This window comes from Danio aesculapii, chromosome 16, assembly GCF_903798145.1.
Source record: "Danio aesculapii chromosome 16, fDanAes4.1, whole genome shotgun sequence".
Lineage (NCBI taxonomy): Eukaryota > Metazoa > Chordata > Actinopteri > Cypriniformes > Danionidae > Danio > Danio aesculapii.
This window is the reverse complement of record NC_079450.1, coordinates 45,497,604-45,513,034: the sequence shown is the minus strand read 5'-3', so window position 1 is coordinate 45,513,034 and position 15,431 is coordinate 45,497,604. Positions and strand designations below refer to the sequence as shown.

Genomic DNA, 15,431 nt, shown 5'->3' with positions numbered 1-15,431 from the left:
AGTGCAATGAATTTTCACCAACAAGTAATCCAATCCACCTTTTCTCCAGTTTTAGTTGGTAATTTACAAAGAATGTGAAGCACTGTAGCCTTTCAGTGCTCGTAAACCTTTGATCAAACTTGTAGCTTCATACAAAAACACAATTTTTATTTAAGCCTTATGCAGCTGAAAAAAAAATACGTCATCATTACGCCACAATTACGTTATCACCAATGAAAGTAAATAAAAGGATTATTGTAATGCACAGATTGCCCTGTAGTATGATAAGCAGTCTTATTTTTGTATGATATATCATTGCTTGTATTTTTTGAGACCTTGTAAAATATATACCTTGTAAAAATTCTTCGATTTTCTTTGTCGTTGTCTTTCTTTCCTTGAATAATTCCCTCTAGTGAGCGGAGCTAAGATGTGAGAAAAGGAACAGATAAAGGGAAGTGAGGAAAGAAAGGGAGGATGCACAAATAAAAACTGCAGAACAACAGTAGAATTCGATCACACCTATTCTTCGAAGATCTGAGTTTGGTCACATGTTCTCCTTTCAGGTAGACCTCAACTCTTTTTTTGTTTTCACCATTAATTAATTTTCTTGCGACAAACTGAAACTGACATTTTTTTTTTTACTCTGACACGATTTTAGTACTTTATTGTTTAGATTTTACTGTAGTACATGTACTACATTTTTATTGTCTTTGCATTTTCTGGGTTGTTTTTCACTGAGCAAAAAGAAAGACTGTGTGCACTGAGCAACTCCAGTGTTATGGATGAGACATTTGTAGTAAAAATTCCAAACATAAATTCACAGAGAAAGTATATGTTAACATTATATTGAAACACATGTTTATATTTTCCAAAACAACTAACCACAGAGTTGTGAGATCAGAAACAAAAAAAATTATTGATTTTATTTTATTTAAAATTTTTGCATTTAATAGGGAAAAGCTTTGTTATGGATGTGACAGATGTGAAATTGGCACTTGTGTGACTTCAAAATATAATTGACAGAGACATTTTTGAGGATTTTAAAAGTAAAATAGTTGCTTACACAAAAAATGAAGAAACTTTTTTGGTGAAAACTTTTTTTTTTCATGGCAAGGTTGACATTTGGATGGAATTTCTCATATATGTTATATATTTTTAAAATCTCAGAACAAAAATAATTTAGATGTTTGCTTACCACACTGTAAAAAAAATCCATAATTTTACGGTTTATTTCCAGCAGCTGGGGTGCCGGAAAAATAAAAAATAACGGCCGTTAAATTACAGAAATTTACCATAAAATAACAGATATTAAATTACAGAAATTTACCAGAAATTTAAATTTAAGGAAATTTCTGTATTTTAATATCCGTTATTTTACGATATATTTCTGTAATTTAACGGCCGTTATTTTACGTTTTTTTTCCGGTATCACATCTGCCGAAAATAAACTGTAAAATTACAGATTTACAGTGCAGCTACCTAAATTCAGGCTAGTTAGTCAGTTTAACCATATTCTTCTCTTATTAATTGGCTTGCTGAGAAGAGTTGAAATTTTATTTATCAGACTTTTGGCTTTTTGGGTAACACTGGGTATTAATATCTAAACGAAACATTATTAGGAATTAATGATGAGTTAATTACTGTATTAATTAACATTTAAGTTTAAAGGGCACATAGGTTACCCCTTTTTTCATATTTAATATAAGTCCTTTGTGTCCCCAGAATGTGTCTGTAAAGTTTCAGCTCAAAAAACCCATCAGATTATTTATTATAGCTGTTTGAAGTGTCTATATTATAGCCGGAAAAAAGGTTTTGCTGTTTTTTTTGTACTGGCCCTTTAAGGCTAGTCCTCCCCGCCCACTGTTCCCACGTGCCTGTCAGCAATCGCCGCCCTCGGCTGCCTCAGGAAGCAGATCTCACGTAACGTGTGTGAAAAATACTACAGCAAGAACTTTAACAATCAGTATTTGATGCATTTTTTGTGGGTTTGCAACAATAAGTCACACACAATGTCATTACCAAGTTCACGCACACACACACAGCAAGGACACAAACACGTAGCGCAGACATACACCCACACACATAGCTCAGACACGCAGACACACACACACACACACACACACACACACACACACACACAGAGAGAGAGAGAGAGAGAGAGAGAGAGAGAGAGAGAGAGCGTTAAGCTTTGCACTCGTTTTGCACGCATATGTGACATGACACTGGTAATATCCACTGCTGTATGGATATCTGTTATGTCAATGTACTAAATGAACCCGATTTAACGTCCACAAACCACGATTGAAGCGTTTTCCTTTATAATTGTTCTGACACGCGGCTGTGCTGATTAAGTGAATCTGAAGTGAATCCCTATAATTCATTACACACGTGCACTGTTTTAAAACATTTTAAACTTGTGAAACTCACTCTTGATCACGTTTGATGATGATTGATGATCCTAGCGAACTGAACAGACCTTTTATTACCGGTTGCTTTGCGCTTGTCCTCTCTTGTTTATATGATTATACATGTGACTACCAGGACATGTTAATGCGTGCAGCTGTCAATCAATATTGGTGGGAGGGGGGACCACACTCCTGCGTAAAGTTGCGGTTGATCTGAAAACCGCTCCAATTGGTCCACCGTTTTTATGTTGTTAAATTTGAAAAAAAAAAGGACTGGGTGTGTTTATTGTTAAATTTGAAAAAAAAAAGGACTGGGTGTGTTTATTTCACCCCAATATGAGAGTTTATACACTATACTTACACACATTTCTGTCCAAACAGCTTCAAAAGTAGATTTTTCACCATAGGTGCCCTTTAAAATAAATTTAACTCTGTAGCTGTTAATATAAAATTACATCATGACTTTACTTGGATTAGCACATTATCATAAGTCATCCTTAACTATTCATGAACTCCCATGTTTAAACTGTTCAAGTTGACGCAGACTGAAGTTCTGTTGTTATTCAGTTTAAACACACTGATCGGATGTGCATAAGGAGTCCATGAGTAGTTAAAGGGGAAATGAGGCACTCAGTCAAGTTTACATTATTTTGTAAACTAGATTCTTCTTAAATGAAAATATATTAAACAAACTCAATTAATGAATGACCATTTAGAAAAAAAACGGCATGTTTCACTATAGCTTTTAGACCTAGAGCGCTTCCATCTTGGAATGTCGCTGTGTCTGACGTCAAGGGGTTGGTTCCGTTTCCTCAGCTGAACAGATACAGTGGAAGTAAAGGACTGAACATGGGGACTGGACAGCCTAATTTAACACAATGTGTGAAGTTGTGGACATGTAGCAGGTGCAAATACAAGCATTAGAAGCACGGCCGGCCCTAACCAATTTGGCGCCCTAGGCAAGATTTCAGGTGGCGCCCTGTATGGAATAAAATCACTGTCATAAATATTTCGTGCGTAAATAAAATTCACGCATCCGTACTTATAAAATCGTAAAGGAAAACGAAGCGTACTCGTAATTTTATGAGGGTACAATTTCAAAATCTGCGATTAGAACAGACACAGATACGACATTTCTTTGTCTGTTTGTATATGACTGATAAATTTTCGATGGGTGTACTTTACAAACACGAATTACAGTTTTACCATGGCCACGAAGTCCTGATTATGAGTACGAATCAAACAGCGACACTCCACTGTCAAAATTACATCACCGCTGTCACAGGCATTAATAAACAACGACACTCGAGCTCACACACACCGTCTCAGGTAAGATTTCTGTTATTCCCTCTTTGAGAAATGTCCGTCATGAGCTGTAATAAAGGTTGAGACTTAATGAGGTCTAATTTCGCTGTGTTTCTTGGACATTTTACAGAATCAAATTTTAGAATGGACCGAGGATAGAGAGCTAGCATGATGTCAGTTAACGTTAAAGGCAGCGAGTCTCTCAGTGAATCACTGAACCGTGTTCAACTATAACGTGACATCTGTTGATTAAGTTACCTTTTTTTAACTGTTTAAGTAACTCACAAACACCCTATAAGATCACCAGAGAACACAAACTAAATTAGACATAATTATCCAGTATAGGTTGATAAAACAAATAAAACTTTTACTCTTATCAATTAATTAACTTTAAATAAACCAGAATAAGCAAAATATAATGTGGTAATTCAATCACCAATATAGAACACACACACGGAAAGAGAAAAACACACAGAATAGTATAAGGCTAAATAATAGTTATAGTAATAGTTTATTAATTATAATAATAATACAGTATAATGTAACAAATAGTTTAATCAAGTAATATAACAAACAGATAATAACAAATAACATAACAAACATTTATATTAACAGTTACTAATACCTTACTTTGTACAAATTTAAAAATAAGATAAAAATATACATCTGAACTTTTCATCTCAATGAGGAGCTTAATTATTCAGCTTTCAGATGACATACAGGTCTGTGTCAGATCATTGCCCCTCATGTCTGGTTTTGTGGTCTGGGTTCACATATTTAACATATTTAATATTTACTTATTTTGATTCATAGTCTCATAAATATATCGACAAATGATATCGACACGTCTCTCTGCAACTGGGTTATGGACTTTCTGACTAACAGACCTCAGAATGTTAGATCAGCCCACATCTGCTCCACCACTGTCACACTCAACACTGGTGTACCACAGGGCTGCATGCTGAGCCCCTTCCTCTACTCCCATTTTACCATCGACTGTAGGCCTGTGAACAGATCCAACACCATCATCAAATTTGCAGATGACATCACAGTGATTGGTCTAATCAGCAATAATGATGAGACTGCCTACAGGGAGGAGATACAGCATCTGGCCACATGGTGCACCGACAATAATCTGCTCCTTAACACCAACAAGACCAAGGAGCTCATTGTGGACTTCAGGAAGGTACGAACAGGCTCGCATGATCCCATCCACATGGGATGGCCGTTGAGCCTGTCTCATCCTTCAAGTTCCTGGGGACCCACATCTCAAAGGACCTTTCCTGGACCACCAACACCTCCAGCCTGGTCAAGAAGGCTCACCAGCGCCTATTCTTCTTGAGGCTACTAAAGAAAAACCAGCTTTCATCAGCTGTCTTGGTGAACTTCTACCGCTGCACAATAGAAAGCATCCTGACCAACTGCGTCACAGTCTGGTATGGAAGCTGCTCTGTTGCTGAGCATAAGGCACTGCAGCGGGTGGTGAAAACTGCCCGACGTATCACAGGGACTACACTGCCAGCCATAGAGGATATCCATAAGAAACACTGTTTGCGCCGAGCACGCAGTATTCTTAAGGACACCTCTCACCCTGCTCACAGAGTGTTTTCTCTCCTGCCTTCCGGCAGGCGCTTCAGGCTCCCCCAGACAAAAACCAGCAGACTGAGGAACAGCTTTTTCCACAGAGCTGAAATTATGCTAGCTCTCTATCCTCGGTCCGTTCTTAATTTTGATTCTGTAAAATGTCCAAGAAACACAGCGAAATTGGACGTCATTAAGTCTCAACCTTTATTACAGCTTATCACGGACATTTCTCTAAGAGGGAATAACAGAAATCTTACCTGAGACGGTGTGTGTGAGCTCGAGTGTCCTGCAGGCGCGCCCTTGTGATCAATGACTCTCGCTTGTTTATTAATGCTTGTGACAGCGGTGATGTAATTTTGACAGTGGAGTGTCGCTGTTTGATTCGTACTCGTAATCAGGACTTCGTGGCCGTGGTGAAACTGTAATTAGTGTTTGTAAAGTACACCCATCGTAAAATTATCAGTCGTATACAAACAGACAAAGAAAATGTCATATCTGTGTCTGTTCTAATCGCAGATTTTGAAATTGTACCCTCGTAAAATTACGAGTACGCTTCATTTTCCTTTACGATTTTATAATTACGGATGCGTGAATTTTATTTACGCACGAAATATTTATGACAGTGACTTTATTCCATACCCTGTCGCATAACAGTAAATTCCACTGCTAGTGTACATATAAGAAACGTATTAGCTTTGTCTTGGACATTTTTTTATTTAAACAAAGCAATTGTACATTCAAAATACTTAGTATCATTTAGTATCAAAACAATACTTAGTTTTTGCAACTGTGGTACTGAGAAACCTCAGCAGCACATCTGAAGACAGAAGAGGAATCCCAGTTGTTAACATGCACGTTGAAAAAATACGCAGTGCTCATGCATTGTGAAACCTGATCTTATTTTCACTATACATGCTATGAGGAAGAAAGGAGGGATGAAAAGTCAGGGAGGTAGGATTAGGCCTAAAAAATGTAAGAGTCGGGTCTAAAAGACAACAGATAATTTTCATCTCATACATTCACTCATTTTCTTTTCGGCTTAGTCTCTTAATCAGGGGTCGCCACAGCGGAATGAACCGTGAACTATTCAAGCATATGTTTTATGCACAGTGGATGCCCTTCCAGCTGCAACCCAGTACTGGGAATCTTCCATACACACTCATTCACATTCATACGCTACAGCCAATTTAGTTTGTTCAATTTCCCTATAGCGCATGTCTTTGGGCTTGTGGGGGAAACCCAGAGGAAGCCCACGCCAACACGGGAGAACATGCAAACTCCACACAGAAATGTCAACTGAATTAAATTAATAGGCTATTCCTGCAAAGTACTTCTTAAATGATCTTAGCATATCACTCCAGTTGTGTCTTTGTGTTGCAGTTACATTTAGGACAAATTTCTGTTATTTATTTAGAATATTATTTGTATAATATTAATAATAATAATAATAATAATACCAACAATTATAATAATATTTTTTTATTTCAAATAAATCTAAATATTTATATATATATTTATTTATAACAAATATTATAAATACATGGGGGATAGGGGGCTTTTGAGAAAAGGCCATGGTCCTGGTCCAATGCAAAAGACAAATATGCATAATTCTGAATAATTTCTAAATAAATTATGAGATGAATAATTATGCTATACACATATTCTTGCACTCTGTCATTGACTACATATAAATAGACTATTTTCAAATCCAAAATTTGTCATTATCAGATTCTCTCTTGCATGTTCAACATGTAGGGCAGATATACTACCACTCACAATCAGTAAATGTTTACTCTCACACAGAAGACTCACACTGTGGACACAGGCATAGTCAATCTCTCCAATGTCTCTCATCAAAATATTACCTGAACATTAATTTTTACACAAACCTAATTCTTTCTTCAAAAAGATTATAATATTGCTTGAATTTGTGGACTTACTAATCCAGTCATTATCCATTCTGAATGTTGACTGGATTTAAAAACTAACCCTTCATTAAAACCATATTTGTACTTATATTGACTTAATATAATATGCAACTCCAAGCAACATTATTTCACCATTTTTGCTATTCTATCTTTTAATTAGTGGAATTTTACACTTTTACACGCTCTTTACACTCTCCGAACACTATCCCAAAAAATCAGAAGCTTATCTGGGAACAGTTTATCATACGGAACGCGTCCATCAGTCAGCATGCATACTGTAGGCTAAACTGATTCAGAGGTTGCGACGATCGATGCACAGCGTTAATAGAAAGAAATGAAAATGTTTTTATATTCATTTTAACGTGCTTTCAAGCCAAAATAAAGCCAAAGCACAATTCCCTTGAACAGCTCTTGCAATCATATCATGAGAACGGCTCTGTTTTGATGGTACTTACTTTCACTTTTCATATAAAGATTAAACATACCGGGGAGAATATGGGAAAATACTTCAACGGAATGATAGCAGGCAAAAACGGGGGATTTGACAGGTATGCGTCATGCTAATTGTTAATGGCATTATCAATCCTCATTCGGATACAGCAAAATAATCATCTTTATTGTAACATTACCTCTGTCTGTCACGTTTTTCCTCCATTTTTCTTTCTTTTTTGCCTCCCCTGTGCACCAGATTTGTTGACCCTTCAAAAAAATTAACACCATGTAGCAGGTAAAGTCTAACTATTCAGGGGGGGGGGGGGCATCTTAGGCGATATTATTATCATTAGTAGTACGCTTTGCACTATGCAGCTAAATTAATGTGGGCTTATTCCTTTATGAAATAAAACCATAGTTTTAAGAATAGTGGAAGTTACTTTTTTCCCCTCATTTCTGAGGATGTACGGCGCCCTTTGCATTTGCCTATACTGCCTATGCCACAGGCCAGCCCTGATCAGAAGTGACGTCAGACACTTTTAAGTGGTTACATTAATCGAGTTTGTTTTAATATATTTTCATTAAAGGGAAATCTAAGTACAAAATAATGTGAACTTGATTGAGTGCTTCATTTCCCCTTCAATGATGAGATAATGATGATGTGCCCCTCCAAGTAAAGTCATGACATAATTATATATTAAGCGCTCATGAGTTCATGATGGTTACATTTTGCACACATGAACTCACTTGACTCATGTTGTAGTTAAAGTTAGGTCATGAATAGCGCATGCATTCAATCATCATTAGTTCATAATAAAGTGATGTTTAGTTTACATTAAACACATGATTATTCATGTACTGTTATTGTAAAGTGTTACTGCTTTTTGTTTGTTGGAGGCTCAAAAATCGCATTGAATGGGAATATTCGAATATTATAGCATTGAGGGTGATCTCAGGACCAGTACACAACTGAACAGAACATAGTAATGTAACAATTTGTAGCTCTGTAGATTTCTTCAGAAATGTAAACGTGTAGTTATGTTTCATATGTTTGCCTCTTGAGTCTGAAACACATTTTTTTCTCATAGTAAAAAGACTGCTGAACATTTGAGCTAAACTTGCAAGGCAAACAAAAACCCACAAAAGAGCAAAGGTAAACCATCCTGTTCATTGGTTTCATGTTTTCTGCAGTGTGTTACAAATTCAGTTGGTGTAGCTAACAATCATTACATATGTAGTGTGGTGATAAATAACATAAAGAAAATGAGAGGCTATCTTACTATAAAAATTGAAAGCTAAAAAAGCTGTGTTTGGGCAGATCATTAAAAATGCTTTTAAGTGGTCTATGTGTGCAGACTCATAGTGTGTCAAACCACATGCTAACACCACTGCTCAGCTGTTATGACTACCTGCAAAAGCTGTTCATGTTGTAACTGGTTAACTATTTACATAGATTATTGTTCAGCCATATTATTTGTTTTGTGCTATTACAGCACTATGTCATTTAAATTTGAGTGCTGCACTTTTCTTCTTATAAATAGAGAGAATGTTTTAGTACTGTAACTTCCTCTTCTCAAAACGTGCAGCATGGTGAGAGCCAATCGATTCATTGCTACTGCAGTCAGTATGAAACTAGTCTGCAGTCTACAAAAGACCCTACCTCACTTAACCTATATAGGAAAACCAATAGCTTGAGAAAAAAACTATAATACATCATGCTTTTTTGACTGATCTCATACGATACGATCTTATCTGATCTCAACTTCCTTTCTTTGCTTGGAAGGTCACAGGGAAACACCACAATCCCACATTTGTGAGTACTCCTGTCAAGAACATTGTTGATTTGACCTATTTTTTATAAATAGTATGTTAAAATTCTGTGTTTAATTGTCGTGAATATGCCTGGAGAGCACTGTATATATGATTTGAACATCAATCCTTTGAACTGACGTCTCAGTTTGTAATGGAAGGAATGGTTATGGTTTCACACCTTTTTTATGGTCGGAAAACCAGATGTTGGAAACATTTAAAGTCATTCACATTTAAATAAGTTCACAAGTGGTTTACACCACAGATCGATGCTCGTATAGTCGTATAGGTATGTGAAATTTTATAACAGTGTATACATTTTATATATATATATATATATATATATATATATATATATATATATATATATATATATATATATACACTACTAAAAACTTAATGTAAGTAATGTAATGAAAGTGTGCGCACATACACTGTTCAAATAAAGATAACAAAGTTATTTATAGTTACTGATGTTCATCGTTTGATGATGAAGATGAACGTTTGCTTTACTGTAAACATTAAAGGGTAACATTTTAGAAAAAGTCTTTTAACATGAATGCTTTTTTAAAAAAAATTCCAAGCTGGGTAATTTACTGTAAAACCTTGTGCTCTTTGTTAATTTATGTATACAATAATGAAACGTTCACATATAAATAAATTATTGTACCGTTGTCTCCTTTATATTTAATAATGATCTATTTGCATTAATATTCTAAATCACTGTTTGGTTGTTTTCTACACAGTCAGAAATCCTCTAGATCTCTGATCATGAGTTCTACAGCTGGATTATTGAGGTAAGACCAACCACTATCTCCGAATCAAAAACTAAAGAGTTATTTTTATCCATTTCTCAGTGAATATACGCAATGTATTTCGGTTAAATTGAACAAAATAGATTTATTAAACAGATATATTTATTGAAATAATATTTTAGTCACCAAACATATTTAGAAATTTAAAGATGATGCAATTAAATTCAAATTTAAATATTTCCCAAATTATGTTTAAAAGAGCAAGGAAATTTGCACAGTATGTCTGATAATATTTTTTACTTCTGGAGAAAGTCTTATTTGTTTAAATTCAGTTTGAATAACAGCAGTTTTAAATTTTTTAAAAACGATTTTAAGGTCAAAATTATTAGCCCCCTTAAGCTATTTTTTTTTATAGTCTACAGAACAAACCATCGTTATACAACAAACAATTGCCTAATTTCCCTAACCTGCCTAGTTAACCTAATTAACCTAGTTAAGCCTATAAATGTCACTTTAAACTGTATAGAAGTGTCTAGAAAAAATATAGTCAAATATTATTTACTGTCATCATGGCAAAGATAAAATAAATCAGTAATTAGAAATGAGTTATTAAAACTATTATGTTTAGAAATATGTTCTGTTAAACAAAAATTGGGAGAAAAAATAAACAGGGGGGCTAATAATTCTGACTTTAACTGTATATACATATATTTTATGTTAGGATCAGACAAAATTTGACTGAGAACTGTTTAAAAATCAGGCCTCTAATAGTTAAAAAAAATCTAAATATTGAGAAAATCACCTATAAAGTTGTCCAAATTAAGTTCTTAGTTATGCATATTACTAAAAACAGGGTTTTAATATAATTACAGTAAGAAAACATTACAAAATGTCTTCTATGGAACTTCTATGGATATTTACTTAATATTCTAATGATTTTTGACATAAAAAAAATTAATCTTGGCTTTTAAAATGCATGGATATTGCCAAAAATATACCCCTGCAACATATGACAGATTTTGGGGTCGAGGGATCAAATATTAGATTTAAGCACAGAAGCAAAGCAGATTATGAAACTCATGAGGGCACTTATTTAAGGTTTGATGTTCAGATATTCACTATCCGATTTGGATAAATTTTTTTTGTCTCTGTCATGAACAGCATCACCGCAAAGTCTCTGAGGACTGAAATGGAAAACGGCAGCATCCCTGATCTGAATGATTATACATCTTACATGTGAGATCATATTATATTATTGTATTATTGTAAACATGGAGCTCTGTTTTGCTTACATATATATTTTTTCCTTTTCAAGATCAAACATGGATGAGTCAGTTACTGGTCAGCCAACTACCCCTGCTCTTTACAGTTATGAAGACTACTACAGTGAAGCTGATCTTAATTCAGCACCCTGTGTTTATCCAGCACATGGAGCTAGCATCCTCCCAGTGTTATACTCTCTGTTTTTTGTGGTGGGCTTTCTGGGTAATGCACTGGTTATCTGGGTGGTCTTGATGGGTGTCAGGCTAAGAAGCATGACTGATATCTGTCTCCTGAACCTGGCTATAGCTGACCTGCTCTTGGTCTCCACACTTCCCTTTCTTGCGCACTATGCCAGAGACGAGTGGATCTTTGGTGATCATATGTGCACTATGGTGCTCAGTGTGTACCACATAGGATTCTACAGTGGGATTTTCTTCATTGTAATGATGAGCGTCGATCGATACCTAGCTGTAGTTCATGCTGTGTTCGCCTTGAAAGTCAGAACAAGGACATATGGGATCTTAGCTAGTTTAGTCATATGGGTCGCTGCTGTCACTGCATCCTTTCCCGAGTTGATACACCTCAAAACCACAGTGACAAATAATCAAACACTTTGTGCGTCTTATCCAACAACTGATCAATTGTCATATCATGATTCAAAGACAGCCGGAATCATTAAAATGAATGTCATAGGTTTAATCCTTCCACTTTCTGTGATAGGATTCTGTTACTCGATGATTCTCATCAAACTGCTGACCGTTCGCTCATCCAGGAAGCAGGCCATGCGTCTTGTCGTGGTGGTGATGGTGGTCTTCTTTTGCTGTTGGGCTCCATATAACATTGCAGCTTTTTTTAAAGCCTTAGAGCTGAAAAGAGTAATACTTTCCTGTGAAAGTAGTAAAGCAATCACTTTAAGTCTGCAGATCACAGAAGCTGTGGCGTACTCACACAGCTGTGTGAATCCATTTCTCTATGTGTTCGTGGGAGAGAAATTCAGGAAGCATCTTTTCAGACTTCTGAACAGGACACCGTTCAGCAGACTGCAGATCATGAAGAGTTATATCATACAGGCCACAGGATCTGTTTATTCACAGACTACTAGCATGGATGAGAGATCTTCAGTCGCAGTCTAAGCCCCAATCCCAATTCTACCCCTTCACCCTTCCCCTTACCCCTCGTTCTGGGCTTTCCCGTGAAGGGGTAGGGGTGTCCCAATTTTCTTCATCTTTTAGGCGTAGGGCTAAGGGGAAGAGGTAGATACCCCTTCAAATGGAGATTTTTTAAAAACTCGATGACACTTGAATACCCTGTCAGAAAAGTGTAGTGGCTGGGAATGAGCTTTTTACAGTGTCTGCTATAATGTTAATGTCACTTTTGGTGCGTTTACATAGATGAATATGGCCACTGTGTAAATGCACAGTACAGTTACGATCGTATTGTCGCATTAGATCATTATGATAACATAGTATATGCCTTCAGTGATTTCCTGAAGATAAATACCAAAAAATAACACAACTGGAATAACTACAGCAGTCGCGATCGTCTGATCTCATATGAAGCAAGAGATCGCAATGACATGTGCAGGTGCTGTAATGCTGTCCCATTTCTTAGGGGTACATTTTAAAGCCCTTCCCCTTCACACTCAGTTTTAAGGACCAAGGAGAAGGGGTAGGGGTGCAAAAATAGAATTGGGATTGGGCCTAAATTACAGAATAATCAGAATAAAAACATAGAATAGGGATTTACTTGCATGAAAGGGGAAAATATGTTTTTTCCAATAGTTACAATTTGCACTGTTTTCTTACACCTTAAATCTGTCAGAAATCAATAGCTATGTTTTTTTTATCTTGTTGCATTTGCAGGCATGTGTGTCTGTCTCTCTCTTTCCCTCTCTTTTCATCTGCAGTCCCCACCCTAATTACGCAGACGACGTGCTCTGGGATTGGCTGGAGTGACCCAGGGTATTCTTTAAAAAAAGGAAAACGGGCATGGGGCGGGAGAGCGAGTTGTGGTTGGAGTGTTGTTTTGCGTGTGGTGTGATATAAAAACTATTTTGTTGCTAAGTGTTATTTTTGATTGTGTTTTCCGTGTTGGTGTGTAAATTGACTCTTTGTTGTGTATCCATCCATGTTTCCCCTCTTATTGTTTTGTTTTTGGTTTGTTTGTTTGTTTGTTGTAAATGTTGAGTTCTGTACATGGTAAGAAGCAGTAGGAGTTGGACGCCACACTTTTCTTTTGTGTAAATATTTTCTCCTGTTTTTTATACATATTCATTTACACATTTTTATTTCTGTTATTTTGTTAAGTGTAGCTAGTTTCATTTGGGTGTTTAGTTAGTGTACTTTTTGTTAATTATTTTTCTGTGGGTCCTCTCCACGTTTTGGGTGATAAAAAAAAAAAAAGACAAAAAAGACAAATAAACGCACCGACTCCAAAGGGTCACAAAAGAGATTTTATTTGTCCGGTGTTATTTTATGTTGCGGCCTTGACCCTAGACCAGGGTCGTGACAATCTAAAGATGTGAATTAGACTTGGAATATTGCATAAAACATTTGCAAAAAGGTGTTGGCTGTTTCTCAATATGCGTTCTTCAGCGATCTTGCATCCTCGTGTTCTCGTGTAACATCATCATCAGCTGCCAAAGTTCAGTTCCAATACTCAAGACTACAAGAACGGAGGGCACGTAAAAGTTCCCGGATGTGTTCTTGATATTGAGGACGCATCGATGCAGACTTGAGCACCGAACTCGCTCTAGAAGTTCCAGAAGTCATTGCAACTTATTGCAACTTATTTATTTCAGGAGTTTCCCTAAATGAAACGGTGAATATAAACATTACCATGAAAATCTTAATAAAGGAATAAGCACATTAAGGGTGTTTTTTTAGCTGAAATTCGTATTTAATCTGTTTTATTTATATTGTGCAATGTATATTTCTAATGTTTTATGCATAGTAAATATTTTAAAAAGAGAAAAAACAATAAATCATTGTATGAATGCTGTAATGTTTAAATAATTTTCCATTTAAAATGCATCAAGGTCACATGACCACCAGGAAGAACGCAGCATCTCAATTCTCAGAGGATGCGTTCTCTGTTCTCGCAGTCTTCCAAGTTCGTTCTTCTGAGGTCACCTGGCATGACCAGTCTTCACAAGAACACAAGTCCGTTCTCTGCGATCTTGGAATTGAGAAACAGCCGCTGTTTCCATCCAGTGGAGAGGGGTCTGGATGCAGACCTGGTGCAGTGCAATCTGAGCTGCATCCAATGCTTTTTAAAGGGCTCACCTAACCCTACCCCTAACCTTACCCCTCACCGTGACGTCACTTGTTCCATTTGAGTGCATTGTGTCTGACATTGCATCGCTGAGTGATGCAATCTCAGCTTGCATCATAAAGGCTGCATCTAGATACTATTGATCCAATGAGTCAAAGAGAACAAAATCATAACTACTTGATAAACTGACACCAAATATCAGAAATAAAAACTGTGCATTTTTAGAATGACCAAAACAACTGATCCAGGCTCATTCTGATTACGTACCCCTATATACATTCCTGAAGAAATCAAAATACATCCCAGGAGCAGTTTTTTTTTTTTGCATTTTTTTTTTTTTTTTTGCAAATCTGCAAGAGGCCGATGTGTATGCATTTTCAGATCTCAAATTTCTCTCGAGCGTGCCATTCGCACTTGCAGTTCTCACGTAAATCCACCAGAGGCCGCTGTCGACTGAATGACTGACCAACCAACCGATCACCCTACCCACCTCTTTTCCTAAACCTAACCAATAGTGTTTTAAAAAGCACCAATCAAGTCCGCCGACATACATGTCAAGTTACTGGACAAACTGGTAACAGCGGAAAAGCCGTCCATATGGAGGTAAGCGATCACTGGTAAGTGAGAAAAGGAACAGCGTCTTACCGCCCCGTAGCATTCATTTTAAAGATGAAATGCAGCCATACGTACTTCTGGCT

The 15,431-nt window shown here is 36.4% G+C and overlaps 1 protein-coding gene across 1 annotated transcript; it reads left to right on the top strand.

Annotated features, from left to right (window-relative positions):
• Positions 1 to 9,298: 9,298 nt before the first annotated feature.
• cabz01093075.1 lies at positions 9,299 to 13,950 on the top strand. The gene is made up of 4 exons (XM_056474979.1): positions 9,299 to 9,446; positions 10,189 to 10,239; positions 11,359 to 11,433; positions 11,513 to 13,950. The coding sequence occupies exons 2-4, from the start codon at positions 10,214 to 10,216 to the stop codon at positions 12,591 to 12,593; spliced, it is 1,182 nt and encodes a 393-aa protein (XP_056330954.1). The 5' UTR covers positions 9,299 to 9,446; positions 10,189 to 10,213; the 3' UTR covers positions 12,594 to 13,950.
• The last annotated feature ends 1,481 nt before the right edge of the window (positions 13,951 to 15,431 follow it).

Excerpts from the sequence above, each read along its gene's own strand:
- cabz01093075.1 (XM_056474979.1), top strand. The coding sequence starts at position 10,214 with ATGAGTTCTACAGCTGGATTATTGAG. Across the intron at positions 10,240-11,358 it reads TCTACAGCTGGATTATTGAG|CATCACCGCAAAGTCTCTGA; the intron begins GTAAGACCAACC and ends TGTCATGAACAG. Across the intron at positions 11,434-11,512 it reads AATGATTATACATCTTACAT|ATCAAACATGGATGAGTCAG; the intron begins GTGAGATCATAT and ends TTCCTTTTCAAG.